Here is a 23,230-nt window from a genome sequence, read left to right as displayed (position 1 = left end):
AAGGTTAATTCATGCGTGAAGATTTATATTAATTTGTATTTATATTCAAAAGTAGCCCTAAAGAAAAATACAATAATAATCACTTGTATGTTGTATTTTCAACTAAACGATTTACTTACAAAAAAACTAGGGTTTCAATGCTCATGGCATCATCTCCATTCCATCATTTACAAATTCTACAACACCTCCGAATGCAATGTTCAATTTATAGTCGAGAAGTATTCAAGAACTCATGAATAATTCCTTCCAGGTTGACCTATGAATCAATTTGCGTTATCTTTCATTCAATACATGTGGCTGAAACTCAATTGTCTCAACTATCTCGTTCATCTGCTTCCCCATGATAAAATAGCAAAAGAGAAGTTGAAGAGGAGGAACATAGAAGACATAAGAGGAGGGGAAAAATGAATGGAGGTAAAGATGAATGATAGAAAGGACGGACATATGAAGGAATAAAATAATAAAAAATATGATGAAAATTTCAGGAAGAATTTGACAAAGAAGGAAGAAACGCTGCAGGATAAAGCGAGGGAGGAAAAAGAAAGAACATGAGAAGGAGAGAAAAGATGTAGAGCTGAACGAGTAAGCACAGAACATGAGTGAGGGGGAACGAAGAAAGTCAAATAACAGAATAAGGAGAAAAAACCGGTAGTTACGAAATCGTAGAAAAGAACATAAACACGAATTGAATAATAGAGGAAAGATGAATAAAACAATACGGGATGATAGCAAGATTAGCAATAAAATCAAAAGAAAATAAATGATAATAAGGAGGAGAGGAAAAAGATGGAAACCTAAGAAGTTGGCCGGTAGAAGTCCCGTAAATTGGCGAGGGTGAATGAATATAAGCTAAGGGAGGAAGCTGCAGTCACAATGAAGATAGGGCGAGTTTAAGATGGTTGGCGAAAAAATCTTTCAAAGGCCGACGATGAACGATAGAATAGAAGGAAATGCGAGAGGGAAGAAGAGGAGGAAGAAGAAGAAAAAGAAGAAGGAGAAGGAGAAGAAGATGAAGAAGAAGACAGGAGGAGGTGGAGGAGGAGGAGAAGAAGGAGAAGAAGAAGAAGAAGAAGAAGAAGAAGAAGAAGAAATGGGGGAAAAACAAGAAGAAGATCATCAGACGGAAGGAGATAGGCGTAGTTGGAGGAGATAAATCTGGTAGCAAAAAAAGTTCAAAAAGGGATCAGTGAGAACAAAGGACCAGGAGTCAGGAAATTTAAACGTGCAAGAGAGAAAGAAGAACACCGATGACAAAGAGATAGATGGGAGGAAGTGGAGGTATACTGAGGGACAGCTCGATAAACTTGCCTAGAATGAGTAATATTGCGGGAGATTGGCTAATGGGGTTTGATGTAAGGGGGAAGTCGAAATTAACTCTGGTCTACTTGGATGCTGGGGTTTATTAATATGTATAGATATGGAATTTTGCTGGAATTAGCCATTGTTGGTCACCCTTCCAATATTGCCCCGACACAATGTTGTTTACTTTGTCGTACTAAATGCTGCTTCTTACTTCAAAGCTCAGCACCGACCGACTTGCAATCTGATGAAGGATATTCGCCAACATCAGCGCCCTAAGCAAAGCACGGTTTCCATCAAAATTTAATTGATTGGAAGACTTAGGAATGATTGATAGCTACTAAAGTTAAATTATTATCATAATCGCTTTCTCTCCCATTTGATTTGCTCTATGTTCAACTAAATTGAAAAAAAAATAGCTGACTTATATTAATTTCAAGCCATGTAATAAACCAGCCAGTTCTGTAATCAGAAGTTGCAGTTAATCGTTGACACAACTTCGTTTGAAATTGGAAGAAACTTCATTTCTAATCAATCTTTGTTCGATTATTTATTTACATTTAACAAAACACGCATCAAAGGATGATTAGAAGGAACACGTTGAATTCATTTTTTACATCTTCATTTTTCAAATAAAGCAAGTCCTTGATCAAAGAAAAAAGTAGCTAGTTCAAGCTATTTCTATTCAATTACAAAACTTGAATACTAGTTCTTCAATTACAACTTTATAAATACGCCCCGTATTTGGAGCTCTAGTATCAGCTCTGTTTGTAGCTCTGAGACTCGAGGAATATGAAAAATCGGAGTATCATTGCAATTCCTGAAAAATGTATTCAAGAACCAGTGAAGCTTTTGAACAAATTATGAGAAAGTTTTTTTCATTTGGAAGAAAAACGTAAAATGCGTAGGAGCCCGGATTAAATAAAATTTTTGAAAATTTGAACATTGAAATGAATCTTACAATATTGGAGCAAGCTGAAAGCGATCCAAATGATTTATCAAATACTCAAATGAGTACCCAAAGTAGCCTATTCAGATATTTGATCAATTATTCTTAATATTGAAAAAAATGTCTTCAAATACAATTTAAAAACAAATTTTCAAGATCATCTAATAAAGCATTTAAAGAGGCTATTTGAATGTTCAACAATTATTATAGAACCCTTAAATAGTATCCCATTCATATTCTTCAACATAACCATGTGGTGACACGTTATATAGAGAATTTGAAATTGATATTGGTTCTTGGCTCGATAACGTTTTTTTCACTAGTTGGTTATGCTGAAGAGTATTACAAATGTACTAGTTTTATTCTCTATAATTTTCAAGATCATGTTAACATACTTTATAAAAAAGTTTTCAATATATTAATCTCTAATTCTCAGTAATGAACTGAAAAATTACCCTGAAAGTAGACTATATTTGAGCTGTAATGAACTGCCTCCACGATTATCTTAACACAGTCACCAAAAAGTATTTCAAGCAGTCAAGAAGTAAAAACATAATAATCACTGAGTAAAATTATTTCATCACGACATGTTTCGGCTATATAGTGTCATTATCGAGTGATTGGAAAATAAATAACATGAATGTTAATTCATGCGTGAAGATTTAGATTTTTATTTGTATTCAAAAGTAGTCCTAAAGAAAAAATACAATAATAATCACTTGTATGTTGTATTTTCAACTAAACGATTTACTTACAAAAAAAAACTAGGATTTCAATGCTCATGGCATCATCTCCATTCCATCATTTACAAATTCTACAACACCTCCGAATGCAGTGTTCAATTTACAGTCGAGAAGTATTCAAGAATTCATGAATAATTCCTTCCAGGTTGACCTATGAATCAATTTGCGTTATCTTTCATTCAATACATGTGGCTGAAACTCAATTGTCTCAACTATCCCGTTCATCTGCTTCCCCATCATTGAGTCACCCCAACATCAGACATCTTCCTTTCTTTTTCGCCCTCTGCGGATTTCTCCACTGTGGATTCTTTCATCGACACTCCCTTCTAATCACACATCCTAACCAGTTCATTAATCTTATTTATCTTGTTCGAGATCACCCTCTTCACGTTTCTACCCTAGAAACGCCTTGTCTTCCCTGCAATCCCTGACTTTATGAACCTTTCAACTTTCCACTCACAATCTTCCTGTAACTTCTCATTTAAAGTTTCTGAGGATGCACCTTATGTATCTAAATCATGCTTATAAAAAAGGTCTTGTTTTTCTCTAAGATCACAGACATCAGTTTCTCAAATACTCAAGGGAACCCGAAACATCAGAATAAGAGATGATGGTTTCTCGATCCATTCCGAGCTGCGATGTATTTTTTCTATGTATTTCACATGACATGCAGTCAAATATTTCAGTAAATAATCATATTCTTTTACTCACTGACTGTAGTACTTTCGACCGTCTCGCGATCATGAATGATTTAATCTCATTTGAAAATGATCTGACGGTTAGGCTACTGACTGTTGAAAATGATCGCGAGACGGTCGAAAGTACTACAGTCAGTAAGTAAAAGAATTCGATTATATACTGAAGTATTTGACTGCATGTCGTGTGAAATACATAGAAACATCAGAATACTCAGCATCAGAGGAAAATATCCATTTACTGAGTAAGTTGAAAGCTAATCTTAATAGTTTGTGGATCAAACAAGTTGGTTGCATTCATTTTTGTCCAACTATACATTTCGAGTTTCAATACCAGTTGATCGAAGTTAGTTTGAAATTAGACTTCCCAAATTTAATCGGCCCACATTGTGTTAAATTCTGAGTTTGAACCACCATCTTTATCTTCAATTCAAGCTTACTGTGATCAAATGACGTTTTCGCCACACTTGGATGTAATGAGCTGGTTTACGTGCGTCATATGGAGGCCGAAAGTGATTGTTTTCCGACCAGGCCGGTAAAACTTTACGGCCCTAGGGCTGTAAAATGACCTTGAATAACAGCTGATCGTGTCCGATCTCACAAAAATCATAGAGAGATAATCTCATAACGACTGTAATAATCTATATAATTATGTATCGTGAATCGCGGTATTATGTCTATAATATATTTTATAAATTACTGTTTCATAATTTAATATTTATTATTGTGTTTTTGATATCAAACAATAGAATACGATGATATCTCCATAGCCTCAACAATATAATGTTGGCTGCATTGTCCATTGTCAGAAAGGTACGTATCGCAAGTATTTAAAAGTGAAGAATCGAATTTGAAATCAAAGTACAATAATTGTATCAATATTTAAAAGTGAGGTAGAGTAATAATTGTTTCTTTTTTATTATTGAATTCCACTTCTTAATGCAATACAATCAACAATAATAATAAGAAAATACAGCAGAGATCTGAAGTTTAAGGTAAGCCTACTGGTGAAACTCAGCCTTGACTGAAAAATTCCTAGAAATTTTTCTGTAATTCATTATTAAAACTTTTAGATAATTTTTCTTCAATATTAAACCATATAGAGAAAACATTAGGTCCACTCAAGATTGAATCTTCGAATGTTCTCTCTATGATTTAACTATTTTCAGAGCAATAATTTGTTGTGAAAATGCCGGCAAACCGGCTTCAAATTTGCCGCTATACACTATATTATAGTAGCCTACATACATTACCTTACTTAATTCAGAGTGAAAATTTTATTGTGAGACAGATAATAATATTAATTTTAATAACATAAGTCATGAGCCAAAGTCTGTTGTACGCTTTTTAGGAGTGAAGTAAACTTTTTTAAAAGTCTAGTTTACAGTACAGTATTACGTGTAAGCTAAGTATTATCAGTCAGGCCCCAACATTCAAGAATACGCAATGGCCGAGAGTGTAAAGGCGTAATACATCAGAACTCAAAGCTCAGTGAATAACAAACATGATCTAGGTTCGAATTGAGGTCAATGATTTTTTTTTTTTGTCGATGAATTTCGACTTTTATTAGCTATTTTTTATATTAGTTACTGTAATTTAAATTTCAATCAATTTTTTAGATATATTTTGAGACAGAACTGTGAAATATGCAATTATATTAATTTTTTCATCACACTATTTCAAAATAGTAATGAAAATTCTATTCATCCATCTATCCATGAGATATTGCACCGGGCGCAAAGCGCGAGCTATAAAAATTCAAACAATTGATCAAAATATTAATAGTATAAAAATATGGTCACTATTGTAAATTATTAATTAGTAATATTGAAATTAATTGACAGTAAAAGTTGTCATAACCAAGACTCAAACTATCAAAATAGGCTGTTTCAATTTTATTTATTTTTCAATTTCTTATAAATTGGGAAGTTTTTTTTTTGGTGTGGCAAAAAATAGCGTTCGCAACACAGGCAAAAATGTTTTTCTGGCTCTCGAACGCTTCAAGTTCTCGACTTCGTCTCGAACTTGAAAACCGCGATCTCGAGCCGGAAAACGTACATTTTCGACCCTAGATGCGAAATATACTATTACAGCCCATAATGTGTTGAATATTAAGTGTGAGCCACCATCTTTATCTTCAATTCAAGCTTACTGTGATCAAATTACGTTTAATAAGTCCTCAGTTGCTTCCAGAGAGAGAAAATTTAATTGGATTCTATACTCGAGGTTTCTAATTAGATATATATATCTAACAATTTGTATAATGTGTTATATGAGAAAATGTAATCCAATTCTTAGACTTTAATCAAATAGAAGAGCTGAAATTAGAAAAATCCAGTTGAAACCATTTGAAGTATGCTTATTCAGCAAAATTTATTAGTGAGAAAACAAGTTAGACTCATTGTAATGATAGGTTCATATGTGGATAAAAATACATACAGTTTCACAAGATAAACATTTTTCTAAACCAATTTCAACAATTTTCTGAAACGTACAGCAACATATAAGGTACATTTTCCTTAATTAACTTGATTCATTTTCGGAGTAAGCTAATTTCTTCTCGCAAGACAGCCATAGTTTTTCTAATCAAGTTTAGACTCAAAATTCACACTACACGCGAGAAGCGAGTATCTGCCACTCATTTTCAAATTTGGTTTCGAGTGTAGTAGGGGGGTGTGTGGAAAAAGTGTAAATTTGACAGTAACTGACAAGCGTGTGTAGTGGGGGGGGGGTGGTTGAGAATGCACCACAAGTTAGAGATGTGGGGGAAGATGGAAAATGATAATTTATGCATGGCCGAGATAGCAGTCGGATTCAAATATGCATTAGCAGGGTGTTGCGGCAGCCCCCCCCCCCGTACCCGTACCACTTCTACACCCTCTTGAGACCCCCAAGCTCCCCTTTTGCCACAATTCAGAGCATATTCGAAGCGAACCAATCTACATCGACAAGGATAAACGGCAAATGAAACTATCTTACTTCTCTATACTCCATTCCTTATTCTGTGGATCTCTCGTGCTATTCTACAGTCTCTCTTCTTTGTAGACTTCTACTTCTTCTCCATATCCTACTCCTCCTCATCCACTATCATTCTCCTCCTCCTCTTCCTCATCGTCATCCTCCTTCTCCTTCTCCTCTTCCCTCATCATCCTCCTCCTTCTCACCACTCCTCCTCCTCCTCCTCTTGAATGTGTTCCATTCGCTTCTTTAAACTCTCAGGTTTTAATTTAGTTCTTTTGGAGTTTCCTCCAAATCCACTGCATATTTATGTTTATCTGCTGTTACTCTTCCTTAATCTGTGAGTTAGTTTCTGCTACTATTCCAGATTCTTTCCTCTTTGACATCTTCTATCTCCTTCTCCATCTTCTTTTAATATGCTTTCCTTTCTTTCCATTCCTCCAGTTCTAATTAAGCTATTTTCAATTCACCTTCGTCCCCCTGAGTTTTCAGCTCATTATAAGTTTCTCTCTTCTTATTTTGTACATGTCTGTTCCTAATCAATTTTCAAGTGGCTTCTTTCTTCTCCTCAAAATATTGACAGTTTGTTCTCTGTCATTGGTTAACTTTTATTTTAATAACACATGAAATATTATTCTAATGTGTGAGTGGTGTGTGATTGAAAAACTTTTTTATGTAAGTTACTCCTACTTGCATACAATATTAATAATTAAGCAAGTAAGATTATTGTTTGGATTTGTATTTTGAAATTAATTTATTAATCTAATACATTCAAAATTATTTTAGTACATACATTTTTTGGACTCAAAATTAAGTTATCATTTACGTAACCTCTTTGTGTATTCCAGATTAAGGTTTAAAGCAGTTTTGGGCCAGTTGTTTTTACCTGCATTGTATCTATTGTCTATGAATAAGTAGTCTCCTTTTTTAACATCTTTTTAGATTAAGTATACAATTTTGAATAATATTTATTATTTATATTACAATGTAAAAAATTATGCGATGCTGTAATAGTTATTTACTGTTCATGATTGAAACATTGTTTTGTTTCAAACTATTGTAGCCTATTAATGCCAAAATAAAGAACCATTTGATTTGATTCGATCAATCTAAATATTCACTCTTCTCCATCAACTTATACATTTAACCCAAGTTTAAACTTATCCACTTCCTTCCAAATCTCTTGTGTTTTCCATTCCCTTCATGACTCTAAGGGCCGGTTGCCGAGCTCGGGATTTGGCTAAGTTCTAGTCTGTAAACAGCTGGAGTTAGAAAATTGGCTTTCCGAAACTGGGCGTAGTCGCTGTTTTTATGATAGTTTCATTTTCTCATTTCTATAATATTGGAAACGTTTTTCCTTGACGAAATGAAACATTCCTAAATAAACCAAAATAGCTGAAACTTTACACTATTTTCTCTTTACTTTATTTTATGTTCAATTTTCTAGTTTTTCGAAATTAAATTCAAACGTGGACTTCGACTACATTTTGGAGAGCCAATTTTTTGACTCCAGCTGTTTAAAGTCTAGAACTTAGCCAAATCCCGTGCTTGCAAACCGGCCCTCAATCAGTCTTCCTGGATTCTCTTTTACCTCCTATGAAATTTTGAAATGACATTGTAATGAGTAATGAGTCAATGAGTACTGTGAAATGAAAATAAGCCATATACCCTACATTATAGGGAGTAACAAGAACCAATACTTTTGGAACGTCAGATTATTTTTGAAAATAATTTCCAGTTATTCAGAAGAAGAGTCCAATCATGGAATTCAAGACAAGTCAGGTATTTCTTAGGCATTTTAAGAATGTGCTTTCATTGTTCTTCAAAATTTATCAAATGTCTCTGTTATAACAACTTCTCTAGGTCCTGAAATTAATCAGTTGCGACCTGAAAACTCTGACACCAGACCTGAGCCAGCCAGGTCACTCGATATTATTATTATTTATACTTGCTTTATGTATTTTGTAATTGCTCCTGTTCCAACTCTGCCCTTCTTTATAAATATCTACTTCTCTACAATCATCTCCTCATGTCTCCTAAGCGTTTCTTTAATCTATTTCTCCTACTTCTATTGAAGATCTTCTCTTATTCTTGATTCCTTACACATACTTCTCCATCGTCTTCTTCTGATTTATATCATAAGCTTTTATGAGATAATATTCAATACATTTCTCTTCCAATTCATCTGTTGAAGATCTTCTTCTCTTTCTTATCCTCCTTCTTTTGCACCAATCCCTTTTCGTTTTCCTCTTCATCTTCTTCCTCTCTCCTCTCATTAAATTTACAGTATTCACTTCATGTTCCTCTTTTTCCCCTCTACTTCTTCTTCGTCTTCTTATTGATTTTCTTCTTCCTCCTCTTCTCCTGCTCCTTCTCCTTCCTTTCCCTTCCTTTTTTGCATAACCTTTTTTCAGATTCCGTGTCCGTTCTTTTTGTTCTTCTTTTCCACTCAGTTCTTCTTCATCTTCTTCCACTCCATCCTCATCATCGTCTTCCTCTTTCTCTTTGTCATCGTTTTCTTCTTCTCCTTTCACTTCTCCTTCTTATTCGTCTTCTTCCTCTTATTCTTTACCTTCTTTTCCACTTATTCTACCGCTTTCTCTTCCTTTTTTCTTCTTCGTCTCCTTCTTATTTAATTTACTTTTTATTCTTCTTCTTCCTCTTTTTCTTCTTCCACTTATTCTTCTTCTTTTGCAACTTATTCTAACTCTTCCTCTTCCACTGATTCTTCTTCTTCCTCTTCTTATTTATTTTCTGTTTATTCTTTTTTTCTTTTTCCACTTATTCTTCTTTTGCCACTTATTCTACCTCTTTCTCTTCAGTTTCTTCTTCTTCTCTTCTTCTTCTTCTTCCTCTTCCTCTTATTCGTCTTCCACTAATTCTTCTTCCTCCTCTTCATTTTCTTCTTCTTCCTCTTATTCGTCTTCCACTAATTCTTCTTCATATTTTCCTTTTCTTATCGTTTTTCTTCTTCATCTTATCCTTTCTCCTCCTACGACCCTCTCCTCACTATCAGACCTACATTCCCTCTTTCTTTTTTGCCTCCAACTTTCTTTCACCATCTCTTCCTCCTCCACCCCACTCCTTCCTTCTCCACTGTTCTCCATCTTTTTCTCTGCAACCACCAACTATGGTACACCCACACAGAGCACAACCGCCCACCAAATTATCGCACCAAACCTCTTCATCTTCTTCTTCTTCTTCTTCTTCTTCCTCCTCTTCTTCTTCTCTTTTTCATCTTCCTCTTCTCCTTCTCCTTCACTCGTATCCTTTCTTCTACATCTCACTTCTTATCTTTCTCAGTACACCCACACATAGCACAGCTGCCCACCAAATCTCGCAGCCACCTCTACTCGTTAGATGAGTTGTTCTAGTGTGAAGGGGGTGGATGAGTGAAGTTGCATCACTACCCTGGCAAATGAGGTTCGTTGCTGTCATTTCAAATGAGAGTCACTCTCCACTTCTCTATTCCTCTCTACTGTACATTTGAAATAAGAAACTCAGCACTTCTCTCTCACTCTGCCTCACATTTGAAATAAGTCAGTCGCTACTTCTCTTTCGCTCGTCCTCACATTTGAAATAAGCCACTCTCCGCTTCTCTCTCAATCTGCCTCACATTTGAAATAAGCCACGCTCCACTTCTCTCTCACTCTGCCTCACAATTGAAATAAGTCACTCACTACTTCTCTCTCACTCTGACTCATATTTGAAATAAGTCACTCTCTCAATTTGTCTCACATTTGCAGCTTACCAACCGACGTGCTATCTTCTATCTTCTAGCTGCTAGACCAGCCAAATGTATGCAATTATAGCGACAATCTCACTGTTACATTCCAAATTACTGCCACTCTCAACCTCTCACACTCTCACCATTCTCTCTCTCTCTCTCTCTCACTACATCAAAATGAATGCAGCGGTTCTATTCTATTATCACTCTCAGTCTCACTTTCTCTAGCATCTGTTTATAAATGTTCCTACCTCTTCTTAATTTTCTTCCTGAGTGATCTCTATTATGTTACTCTTCCAGGCTCACATTGTCCCTTTCTTCTTCATCTCTCCATTTCTCACTTTCCTTATATCCTTTTCTTTTCTGACCTTCCTTTTTCTCTTCTTCATTCCATCACCTTCCATGAAATTCTGTTCTCCCCAAGTCCTACGTATCGAAGGCTCTTTTTGTACAGCTCCATTCATAAATAATCCAACATTCCCTATTTTCTTTGTTGTTGTCGTTTATCCTTTGTCTCTCCTCGCTTTCTCCCACACTTCACAACATAACCCAGTTTCCCTCTCTTTCTATGTAGTTCTCATTCCTCAGCTGCCCATCTGAGTTCTCCCTGATCTTCATCCGTTCATTTTATTTGTCTCTTAAGGTGCGTACAGACTTTCGCTCTGCTCCGCAACCGAACGTCACTCCAGCAGAGCGATTGATGATCGACCGGGGAGCAAGAGTGGTTCGACCGGGGAACGCGAGAAGATCTAACATCTTCCGTAACGTTCATGATCGGTGCGACTGCAGAGCGGGGGCGGAGCGACTGCGGTACGATGGAGGAACGAGGGCGGTATGAGGGCGGAGCGTGCTCGGTGCAGGTTGGAAGCGTGTATATGTGTACGCAGCTATGGATATTAATTATTATAATATATCAAATTTTGAGGATTTGTTCTACATCCACTATTACACTATTATTTCTGTGAACATTAGACCTCGCGCAGTTATAATACACAGACTCCTCTTATACTGTCCATCAGAGTAAATCCTGTCTGTATGTCGTGTCGGTGGGATGTCGGTGTGAAAACGGCTAATAGCTGTTGGGGTTGGTGTATCAAAAATGCTAACATCAAAAGCTTAAGACATACTGGCAACAGGCCAGCCAGAGTAGGAAGCAGAGAAAGGTGGAGAGAAAATACTATTATTTTAGTTATTAATTGCATGCGTCATTGCAAGCAATAATTGATAGTGCATTCAATAGTGCATAGGAATTGCATGAAATGATGCATGCAATAATTAATAGTCCAAACAGCAGCTGATTTTTTACCAAGTTACATTGAGATATTACTGTAATTGCATGCGCTATTGCATGCAATTTATAATCCACTCGACAGCTGATTTATGATGAATAATTCTATAGTCTGATTTTTACGGTAATATCCTATACTATTAAACGAGCAATTTTTGTTTATATGTTTATATGTTTGTATTTCACCGGATCTCGAAAACAGCTCTAACGATTCTAACAAAATTTGGAACTTAGTAGGTTTATGATATAAAAATTCGATTGCACTAGGTTTCATCCCTAGGAAAACTCGCTGAACCACATAAAAAGGATGATTCATCCTTGGAAAAACAGCTGAGACTTTCGTCGTCTGTGGATCAATGAAAGTGAGTGAGCGAGTGCGTCTGTGGAAAATCAAAATATTACATCCCCGAAATTCATAAGTTGACGTATAACCAGCTGTAAAATGTTATCACGAACTAAAAGATGAAGAAACGTTTGAAAGGTCAAATTATTCATAATTAATGGAAAATAATTATCATATTCAAAATAGAAACATATTTTCGCGATGTTATGATAAATTCATCATAACTTTCAAAGTTATTTTACCGTTTACATAAGTGATTAGTTATTGTTATTTTGTTATTCAATTTGATCTTTTCTGTTTTCAAATGTTTGGACTCAAAATTGGACCTGAATTCAAGTAAAAGGAACCTACTTTTCGGACTATTCATGGTGTATAAATCAAAATTCGGGGAAGAAACAGTTTTGGGCTGTGCCTCTTAGTCCTTCCCCAATCATTTTAAAGAATTGTGTTCTGTTTATCAATAAATAAATAACGAGCAAAGCTCGGTACCCCGATATTTGGCGTTAGAAGGAGACTCCTTTTCCTTTTGTATTATCCTTAAAAATGCAAAATTTCAAAAAACCCTATATATATATGTAGTGGCGAAGTTCGAAAAGGAGCATACCTGTCAAATTTCCTGAAAATCTAATGCCGCGTTTCGCCGTAAATGCGGAATATATAAACAAAAATATGAACATAAACATAAAGAGAAATGCAAAACCGTCGACTTGAATCTTAGACCCCACTTCGCTCGGTCAATTACTTTGTTTTTTTTTTTTTACTCTCTATCTCCCTCCTACACTCTTCCCACATACCAAGAGCCACCACTGCCAATATTCAAACCATCCCTCCAGCCAGCATCAGGGCAAAGCCAAGGCCCCATTCGCCCTCAAGAATCCATTTCAGACAAAACCCAATTACACTCTTTTTGAACTATCATCAATATGCAGAGCCGGATGAACTTCTAATTTCGCCAAACCAAATTGGAATTGGCGTAGCCAGCAGAAACAATGAGGCTTAAGTAAGAGACAGAGAAATAAAGAGTTGGGAGGTGGATCATGAAAGGCAGAGAGAGAGAGACAGTGTGAAATGAGTGAATAAAAAAGAATAGCTAGACAAAGCAAAGAGAGAGTAAAGAAAGAGACAGATAAAATAGTTATAGTGAGGTCCACGTTATAATGAGTGTTTGATTTGCAATGGTATTGCTATCCTTGCCTATCATTCAACAAAGCGGATAGCGCTATCTCTTTCTCGCTTTGCTCTGTTGCCAAATCGTCTTTTAAGAATGTAGAATTAATAATTATTAATTAACAAAATATTTCATCTTAATTATGAAAATTCATCACGAAATTATTGAAAAATATAACTTCTTGCTTAATAGAATATAATTGAGTATTTTGAACGAGAATGGACAGTTAATATTACATCAATAAACCTGTATCAGCTACCGTCTATAGAAGGCATTGACAAGACAGAGGATCGGTTACGTTTTTCTCCTATCTTTCCCCACTGCCATTATTTTATTTATTTCATTTTATTGTTTTACATTTAACAATACACACATCAAATACATGATTAGAAAAGGATCAACAGGCCTAGCCCAAAATACACCAAATCTTAAATTATTCAACCTAACAAATGTTGCTTGGAAATATAATTACAAATCACATTATTTAGAGACTCATTCACATTTTGCATTCAGATTAAAAATTCCAATATGAATAAATTAGCTGTTGGATTCAGGTTATGCAATGTATGAGTCATAAAAATGAAAATAAATGATGAGATATTCAAAGAAAATAGAAATATATTATACTTATTCACAGTAAAATCTGAAATGACTAATTCGTAGAAATACCCGCGTAATCTTAAAAAAATAATAATTAAAATAATTCTAGCCATCTAATTGACATGAAACCTAAGCCATTTTCAAGAGGAAGATTCAAACTAGTAGATAGAGCAATAAAATTTAATTTGATAATTTTTTTCAAATATTTGAAAAGTGCTCCCCAGTGTGAGTATGGAAGAACAGCTAATTGTGTGGGTAGGCAGATTGTTGACCGAGCAAAGTGAGGTCTAAGATTCAAGTCGACGGTTTGGCATTTCTCTTAATGTTTATAAGTTTATACGTTGCGCATTTACGGCGAAACGCGGTAATAGATTTTCATGAAATTTGACAGGTATGTTCCTTTTTTAATTGCGCGTCGACGTATATACAAGGTTTTTGGAAATTTTGCATTTCAAGGATAATATAAAAGGAAAAATGAGCCTCCTTCATACGCCAATATTAGAGTAGAAATCAGACTATAGAATTATTGATCATAAATCAGCTGACAAGTGATTACACAGATGTGTGGAGAAGCCAGTCTATTGCTGAATTTCCATAAGGTCTATAGTTTCAATCAGGTACTTGTGGATGAGAATACTGCGTGAGGTCTACTGTTCACAGAACTACTAGTATAGGAAAACTTTGGTAAACAGGAGACTAGATTTTTTTACGATTGACTTGAATTGATTTCACTGAAACACGACTTTGCTAATGAGATGATTTCAAGTATGAGGAAAATTACTTGAATATAACATGAAAATAGGTATCCTTCAGGATATGATCCAAGGACCTTCGCCAAATTATCATCCCAAATCCAATGCTTCACATAAAAAGGTTACATTGAAAGGAGATCTAAAAAACGCAGGAAAGTGGAGGAAATGAGATAAATAGAACTAAGGAAAGGAAAGATTTAATGAGAAGGAAAAAGAGAAAACCTGTGAGCCAAGAACTTTAAAGTTAATAGCTTCTCACAAAAAGAATCAGTAGAAAGACTCATTCGAAATGGGTATCAGTTTGAATAGAGGGGGAAAATACGTGTACATTAGGTTGCGAGGAGAGGATTTTGAAATTAATTGGGTATTTGGAGAGGAGATCGGTGAAAGGGCGTTTTTCTGCCATGAGCGGAATCCTTATAGAGACGACATTGAAAGTAGCTTTTCATTCATAATTGTTCATTTCTTCTTGGATAAATCTCTATTGCGTAATGATGAATCAGACTTATCACTAACGAGTTTGATATAATGAGGTATAATACTCACTTGAAAATGACATAAGACGGAACATGACGTGAGAAATAAAATGAGGTTGAAAAAAGATACTTCGATTTTTTTTAATTTTGACATAAATAAGAGTAGCCCTTACCAAGAAAGTAAATATAATTATTACATCGTTTCAAAAAAAAATTATAATGAGGTAATACACAGTATGAAGGAGAAGGTGGCAGGGTCGAGGTCATGTTGTGAGAAATAAAATCGAGTTGAAAAGTACTCTGATTTGTCAATTTATACATTAATACAAGTAGCCCTTACCAAGATCGTGAATATAATTATTCCATCGTTTCAAGAAATATATATTATATTTTAGCTGATTTAACATACTCGACTGTAAAGAAAACATATGTTTATTTTTTCTACAATCAGCTGTTTACCGGCTTGATTTCATGGATGTAAAACAGCTGAAATCGAATGACTATGACAAAATAGTATATTTCGCACCTAGGGCCGAAAATTATACTTTTCCGGCTCGAAATCGGGTTTCAAGTCTGAGGCCGTAGGCCGAGGACTAGAAAAGATTGAGAGCCGGAAAAACATTTTTGCCCATGGTGAGAACGTTATTTTTCGCCACACAGAAAAATAAACAATATACATAAATGAGAATAATTGTTTATTAGGCACTTCCAAAAGCAAAACAGGAAGGTCATAGCTCTAGCAAATCTGAGGTAATCTGAATATCCGGAAATTGTCCAAGTATTTTAATTTTTTATTCTGATTTGTCTAAATAACCTTAAAGATTATGTTCAATTATGTAAGAGGTTGAGTTTATACTTTTTATTCTTCCAAATGACAATATAGTATATTTCGCACCTAGAGCAGAAAATGAGATTTTTCCAGCTCAAAATCGGTTTTCAAGTCTGAGGCCGTAGGCCGAGGACTAGAAAAGATTGAGAGCTGGAAAAACATTTTTGCCTGTGGTGCGAACGATATTTTTCGCCACACTACAGGTATTGCTGACAAAATAAATAAAGAATACAAAATAAAGAATACTCGTTAAGCTATCGTACCTATCTCTTGATTTTAGTGGTAGAAGATTTGCAGTCAGGATTTCAGATTCTTTTAAAATTTCACTCGGAATACCACAGTCATCTTCAAGCATTTTTGAAAATTCGGAATGCACTAATCAACGATAAATAATTGAATAAAACTGGTTGCAAAGTGAATTAGTTTGATTCGAAACTGGAACTGAAATCATGGCAACTTCAGCTGATGATGAAAGTGGACACTCGCCCGATCTAGTGGATGACTTATTAACTACTTCCATGAGCGGCTGGAAAGAGACAACTTTCTGGCCTAGACCGGAAAAGAAACCATTTTCTGACATCGTCTGCAAACAAGGTCTTTCAGATCTACGTAGGGACTGGAAAACAGCTGCTTTCTGTGCAGTGTGGCGAAAAGATGATATTATTATAAATGTTTTGATTCTTGAATAATAAACACAAATAATGAAAAGTTTTTGATCAGCTGTTTTAGCACACTTGAAATTTGGCCAATCTGAATGTCAACGTCAACAATGCTTGTTGTCGTTGACTTCGGAAGTTTAGATTAGAAGTTCTATCCTACTGTAAAATCGAATTCGAATAGTTTATAAGATATATATTATCAGCATTTTATTCATCCAAATAAAATTATAGTATCATATTGCAGAATACTTATTCAATTCTAAAAGCATAAACTGATTCCATTTCATAAACCATTTTGTAAACACGTTCACATCAAATCAGAATCAGCTGACTTCAAGGGTTATTTCACAGCCCTAGGGCCGTAAAACTTTTACCGGCCTGGTCAGAAAACAATCATTTTCGGCCTCCATATGACGCACGAAAACCACCTCATTACATCCAAGTGGGGCGAAAATAAATTTACACATTAAGAACCGCTGAACATTGTTCAAATTCATTCTAGATCATATTCATAGTATTTGGTTAAGAACAAGAGCAATAAAGTATAGATCATTATAAGGAATGGCGCCAAATTCCATTAAACTATTCTCTAATTGACCCAACTTTCCCCGAAACTTTGGCCCAAATGATCTAGTTTTAATCAAAATAAATTTATACATCATTAAGAATCGTTAACCATTGTTCAGATTCATTCTAGATCAGATTCGTTCAGATAAAATTTGATACAAAATAATGTTTACAGTGACGATGGGATCATTATTTTTGTAGGAGTCTTTGAATAAGTAAGGAATACTGAATAGAATATTATATTATTTTTATGAGAAATAACTAACTGTTCAAAATACGTAATTAGTGAGATGTCACATCCTTTCACAACAATAATTTCAGCTCACTATTATAAAGGTAATCCATGAACTGAGAACCAATAATGATAATGATAATTAATGACAGTGCAGTACACATCCAGCAATCAAAACACAACAGCATAGGCTTCAAACACAGATCACTTTCAATGGCACTACAATAATTAGTAGGTTTGGATGCGCATGGTGGGATTAGGCGATGATCAATGGGTGGACTGAGGGTGTGGGGATATGTATTAGGGTAGAGAGGAACGAGAGGTGGAGGAGGAGGATGATGATGAAGAGTAGAAGGGGAGGGGTCTAATGAGGTGGAGAAGGAGGAAAAACATGGGAAGGACGAGGAGGAGGAGGATAAACAAGGAAATGAGAAAGAACGGGGTTAATGTGGAGGAGGAGGAGGAGGAGGAGGAGGAGATGCTAGTGGAACAAGAAGTGGAAGAGAAGACGAAACAGGTGGAGCAAAAATTGAAAAAATGTCAAGGGTCAATAAGCAGACAATAAAGAGAATAAAAGTGATTTATGGAGAAAAAACGTAGAAGAAAATGGAATGCAAGAAAGTAAAGATTTGAAAGAGACGATACAGAAAATGGAATAGTAAAAATGACAAGTGTCAAGAAGCGGACAATAAAGAGAATAAAAGTGATTTATGGAGAAGAAAGGTAGGAGAAAATGGTATGCAATAGAGTAAAGATTTGAAAAAGACGATACAGAAAATGGAATAGTAGAAATGACAAGGGTGAAGAAGCGGCCAAAAAATAGAATAAAAGTGATTTATGGAGAAGAAAGGTAGAAGAAAATGAAATGCAAGAGAGTAAAGAGTTGAAAGAGACGAAACAAGGGAGGAGAAGCAGAAGAAGGACGAGAAGTTTGTGGAACATCAAGAGGGGGAAAAGAAAAAGGTGGAGCAGAAATTGAAGAAAACCAAGGGTCAAGAAGGGATAGATAGATGGATAGATATATTCCACTTCGACATAAGTGCTGAGGCTAAAAGTGTTAAAGCAAAAAGTTTCAATTTGGTACTAGTTATTTGAATGAAAATATAAATAAAAATAGAAATCTAAGTACCCTTTTTAAAATCATTCAGTCACAACATGTTTTGGCTATTATTATGCCATTATCAAGTTATAGGGAAATAAAATGATAATAATGATGTTGGCATCATATAGCCGAAACATCTGACAAATAATTTTAAAAAGGGGCTGCTTAGATTTCTATTTTTATTTATGTTCAAAAGTAGCCATAAAGAAAAAAGACAATTTGAATAAGAATAATATTTTTAGTACCATGTCTGTTCTTCTATTTAATTAGCAAGTATCATGAAACAATACAGCTATTCACAGCACATTCAATACTCCTACGCTCATCTGTCTACGGGACATCTATCCACATGTACCTGCGATCATTATATGACGGTGACGTATGGTTGTACCAGTTGAATATTAGTTCCATGGCAGTCCACATATGCACATGTCACCCATTTCACAGGTGTTGGGGGGGGGGAGGAGACACAAAAGGGTTCTCTACTCCATTTTGACGTTTAGGGGGTCCCACCCATAACAGAACAGACCTGTTGTGCCATAATTCTTGCATTGTATGTTGTATGTTTGCTCTCTCTCTGTCCCACTATCTATTCTTGTACCCGTCTATAGTGGGAGATTCAGTTTAAATTGACACTGCAGGTTGAATGTTAATCACTGATTTCATATTCATCAGTAATACTGTCAGTTCAAATTGTATTCCACTACAGTCAGCATTGTACCTGCCAATGGTGAGATTCACTTAAAATTGTCAGCATTGGTTGAATATTAATCACTGATTTTATATTAATAATTTTCATTTTTCTAAAAATTAACTTTCTTATTATCATCCTTAATAGAACATTAATATTTATCTACTAATTTCATAATTTTGTTTATATTATAGATTTTTACTAATTTCAATATAAACAACTTTAATCCCATATCAGTGAATGAAGTTTGTAAATAGTGATTATAACACGCAACAAACAACTAATAGCTTATGCCCCAACACATATCATTTTTATAGTGGGGTGTATATTTATGCATTGAATTATCTTTGCCTATTGAGAAACTATTCAATGCATAAAACTTCATTGTTTTAATTGTATTAATTGACCGGGCGAAGTGAGGTCTAAGATTCAAGTCGACGGTTTGGCATTTCTCTTAATGTTTGAATGTTTTAATGTTTAAATGTTTATAATGTTTATATGTTGCGCATTTACGGCGAAACGCGGAAATAGATTTTCATGAAATTTGACAGGTATGTTCCTTTTTAAATTGCTCGTCGACGTATATACAAGGATTTTTTAAATTTTGCATTTCAAGGATAATAAAAATGAAAAAGGAGCCTCCTTCATACGCCAATATTAGAATCAGACTATAGAATATTATTCATCATAAATCAGCTGACAAGTGATTACACAGATGTGTAGAGAAGCCAGTCTATTGCTGTATTTCCATAAGGTCTATAATTTCAATCAGGTACTAGTGGATGAGAAAACTGCGTGAGGTCTACTGTTCACAGAACTACTAGTTGTTATAGTATTCTAATTTGTAATGTAATTGTTTTTGATGAATAAATTTGATTTGATTTGATTTTGAAAAAAATTGAGTAATACTGTCAGTTCAAATTTATTTCACTATAGTCAGATTTGTACCCGTCTATAGTGGGAGATTCACTTCAAATTGTCACCTTAGGTTGGATTTTAATCACTGATGTTATATGCATTAGTAATACTGCCAGTTCAAATCTTATCTCACTTCAGTCAGCATTGTACTTATGAATAACAGCAGTGCTTTGCATTCAACCTATGCTGACAGTTAGGAGTGAATCTTCTCACTATAGTGGAGAACAATGTGATGATATTCGAGTGATAGCAGAAATGTTGTCAGTTAAATGGCCCCAGGGCACAGACTGCAGACTGACTGACGGACTTATTAAATCAGTCAGGACTGTCACGACGCAGATGAAAATCAGTCACCGCGGGGTTAAAAGTGTTTATAAATAACTGCTGTGCTGTCACCTAGGCTGCATGTTTCTTGTTTTGAGTGTCTGGGTGGGATCGGTTAATATGTCATGTGGATGTGGGTTTGACAAGTGGGTGTCCCGGGGCAGAAGAGGAGGATGGATTCGCTAGAGGTTCAACTTTAGAGGAGAGAGCATCACGGGAGTGAAAAATAAAACAAACAAGTTCAATAGAACTATAAATCAGTTAGACTAAAGGTGCGTACAGATATACGCGCCTCGAACACGCGCCGCACTCGCTCCGATCATGAACGTTAGTACGCCAGATGTAACGCAAGGGATCGCTAGAGGTTCGAAATAGGTTTAAAGTATGATCGCGCGCTTGTCGTATTGTTGACTTCGCTACAACCTAACCTCACGAATGTGAAACGTTCAATCCAGCTGATCGGGTGACAAAACTAAATAAAATATTCTGACCAGGGGATTGCTGGGAAGCAATTGCTGTATAATAATACATTGTGTTTATTGATAATTATTATGTTTTTTGCATATTTATGTTGATGTTTTATTACAGAATAAGCTATGTCTGTCAATGTTTTGGAATGTGAAAGGCGTGATAGGGTGTTTGACTTCTTTCTTCTAAATTCTAATATGCTGGTACCTATTATTAAAAATGTTTTTTAATTTCACATTATTTAATTTTAATTATTTAATTATTTTGATAATTGTGTATGCTAACACAGAGATCGTAACTGATCCAACAAAAACCTTAACCGCGCATGAGCAACTATTGGTTAGTTCGACGTAGGAACTTGCCAAGCTCGAGCTCTGTTACACGCTCTGTTCGCGTTCCACTCCTGCTCCGCCTACGATCATCAATCGATCTGCTCGAGTGACGTTCGATTGCGGAGCAGAGCGAAAGTCTGTACGCACCTTTAAGTGTACCAAGTAGGCTACTAATACAGTAGAGCACCGATTATCCGGACTAATTGATGCATCCGAAGTTAATCAATCTGTCCATTTCAAACCAGCGTAGGAGGTTCAGCATTAGGAGATAGAATGGCTACGTCTTCCGAAGACGTATTTCTAGCTAAGCTACGCTAGGTGTGAAGAGGCCTTCACAATTATTATGATTATAATCATGATGAGTATTTATTTATTTATTCTCATGGCTTTTATGAGCAGAGAGATCCTTTTTGATGTTCTGCCTCGCCGTATTACACAATGTCGTTTCCTATAGTGAGGTCCACGTTATAATGACAGTATTTGATCAACTTTGGTTTTGCTATCCTTGTCTATCATTCGACAAAGCCGGTGGTACTATCCTTTTATAGGTCCACAACGATGCCAATTATGTTTTTACAGTTTAGAAATATAATTAATTAATGCAGAGAATCAGCATCGCTATTCTTCTATCTTTACCCACTGCCATTATAACGTGGACCTCACTATATCAACACTCAAGTTTATAAGAGTTATAATATATTGGGTTCTTCATGTTTTCTCACTAAAAATTTGCACTTCCACTTCCTGAGTTTCCATTTTATAAAGTTTAAAATCAAGAAAACTATTTTCAAACACATAAACACATTTAAAAAACAAACAAATATGAAAATGTTGATGATAATATTGAACTGAAAATTTGACATTACAATTTTTTCCATGGCAACCAACACTGCATTCAAGCTCATTTTAACATGCTTCATGATAAGTACAGTTTGTATTTTGATTGTATTTTGTTTTCGTTTGTGCATTTTGTGTTGAATTGAATAAAATTATTGATTGATTGAAATGCTCAACTCACTTTTGCTCGTCGATTGGTACATCAGACGCGGCATCGAAAGGAACCACATCTGAAGGAATGGGAGCGTCGCTCTGGAGGACGGCTGACAGCTGCGGACCCACCTCGTCCCAAATCGCTTCCATGTTCGCGGCTTGCTGGGCTCCTGATTTCGATTCTGAAATATTGGAATGCAATTATTGTCATTACAAATTTTCGACTCTAAATGTAATATTTTCTAGATTTGGCTTAGTGGTTATGTGTTTTGTTTCGGTTTTGTATATGTTTGGACTTCTTAACATCAAAATGAACTCTATTTCGAAGTGAAAAGTGTAAATTTAAAGTATTGTGCTCAGTATAACCTTAGTGTCCGGTTTCCCATTAGGGAACTTTGGACTATATACGGCGAGGTGGAACTACCCTTGGGTCTCCCCACCATTCAAAGCCATACGCTAATAATAATAATTGTCATTACAATAGTATTTGATGGTAGAGAAAATTCTGAAAAATTATTTTCATTTTATTTATATTTATGGCTTTATCGCAGAGAGATCCTTTTGGATGTTCTGCCTTGCCGTATTTTCCAATGTCATTTCCTATTTACACTCAAGTTTATAAGTCATATATATTGGGTTCTTCATGTTTTCTCACTAAACATTTGCACTTACACTTCCTGTATTTATATATATTGATAGTTAGTCAAGTTTTCATATTACAATAATTTTAGTTATGTTTTTTTGTTAAACTTACGTCCAGTCTCAACACCACTAAATCGATATAAAAAGTTTAGGTTTAATGGTATATTTGATTTAATAAGTGACCTAAAACTGAGAAACTAGTCTTAATGGAATGCATTTAGTAATGTATGTATTTTGGGCAAATTCGAAGTATTAAAAACTTGAAATAATTGATTGGCTATGTGGAATTCACTAAATCAATTCAAAAATATCTGTCACATTGATTTGAAATGAAACAACAAGCTTGACCGGAATGCGTTTCTACTCCATTGACTTAATTTCAAGTATTATGAATATTACTCATCTATTTCTTAAATTAGACTGTAGTGTAGTCAAAATAGTTCAAAACTAATTATTATGAATAAATCTGGAGCCTAGC

At 35.1% G+C, this 23,230-nt stretch overlaps 1 protein-coding gene across 1 annotated transcript in view; it reads right to left on the bottom strand.

Moving 5' to 3' along the window:
* LOC111049358 (protein timeless homolog) overlaps positions 1-23,230 on the bottom strand; it is a 249,705-nt gene that overhangs the window by 197,281 nt on the left and 29,194 nt on the right. The window contains exon 14 of the mRNA XM_039434760.1: positions 22,139-22,292. Within this exon, the coding sequence (XP_039290694.1) occupies positions 22,139-22,292 (154 nt within the window). The remainder of the gene's footprint in view (positions 1-22,138; positions 22,293-23,230) is intronic.

Source organism: Nilaparvata lugens, chromosome 8 (genome assembly GCF_014356525.2).
Source record: "Nilaparvata lugens isolate BPH chromosome 8, ASM1435652v1, whole genome shotgun sequence".
Taxonomy (NCBI): domain Eukaryota; kingdom Metazoa; phylum Arthropoda; class Insecta; order Hemiptera; family Delphacidae; genus Nilaparvata; species Nilaparvata lugens.
Note: the sequence above shows the minus strand (reverse complement) of the source record. Positions and strands in the feature narration are given on the sequence as shown.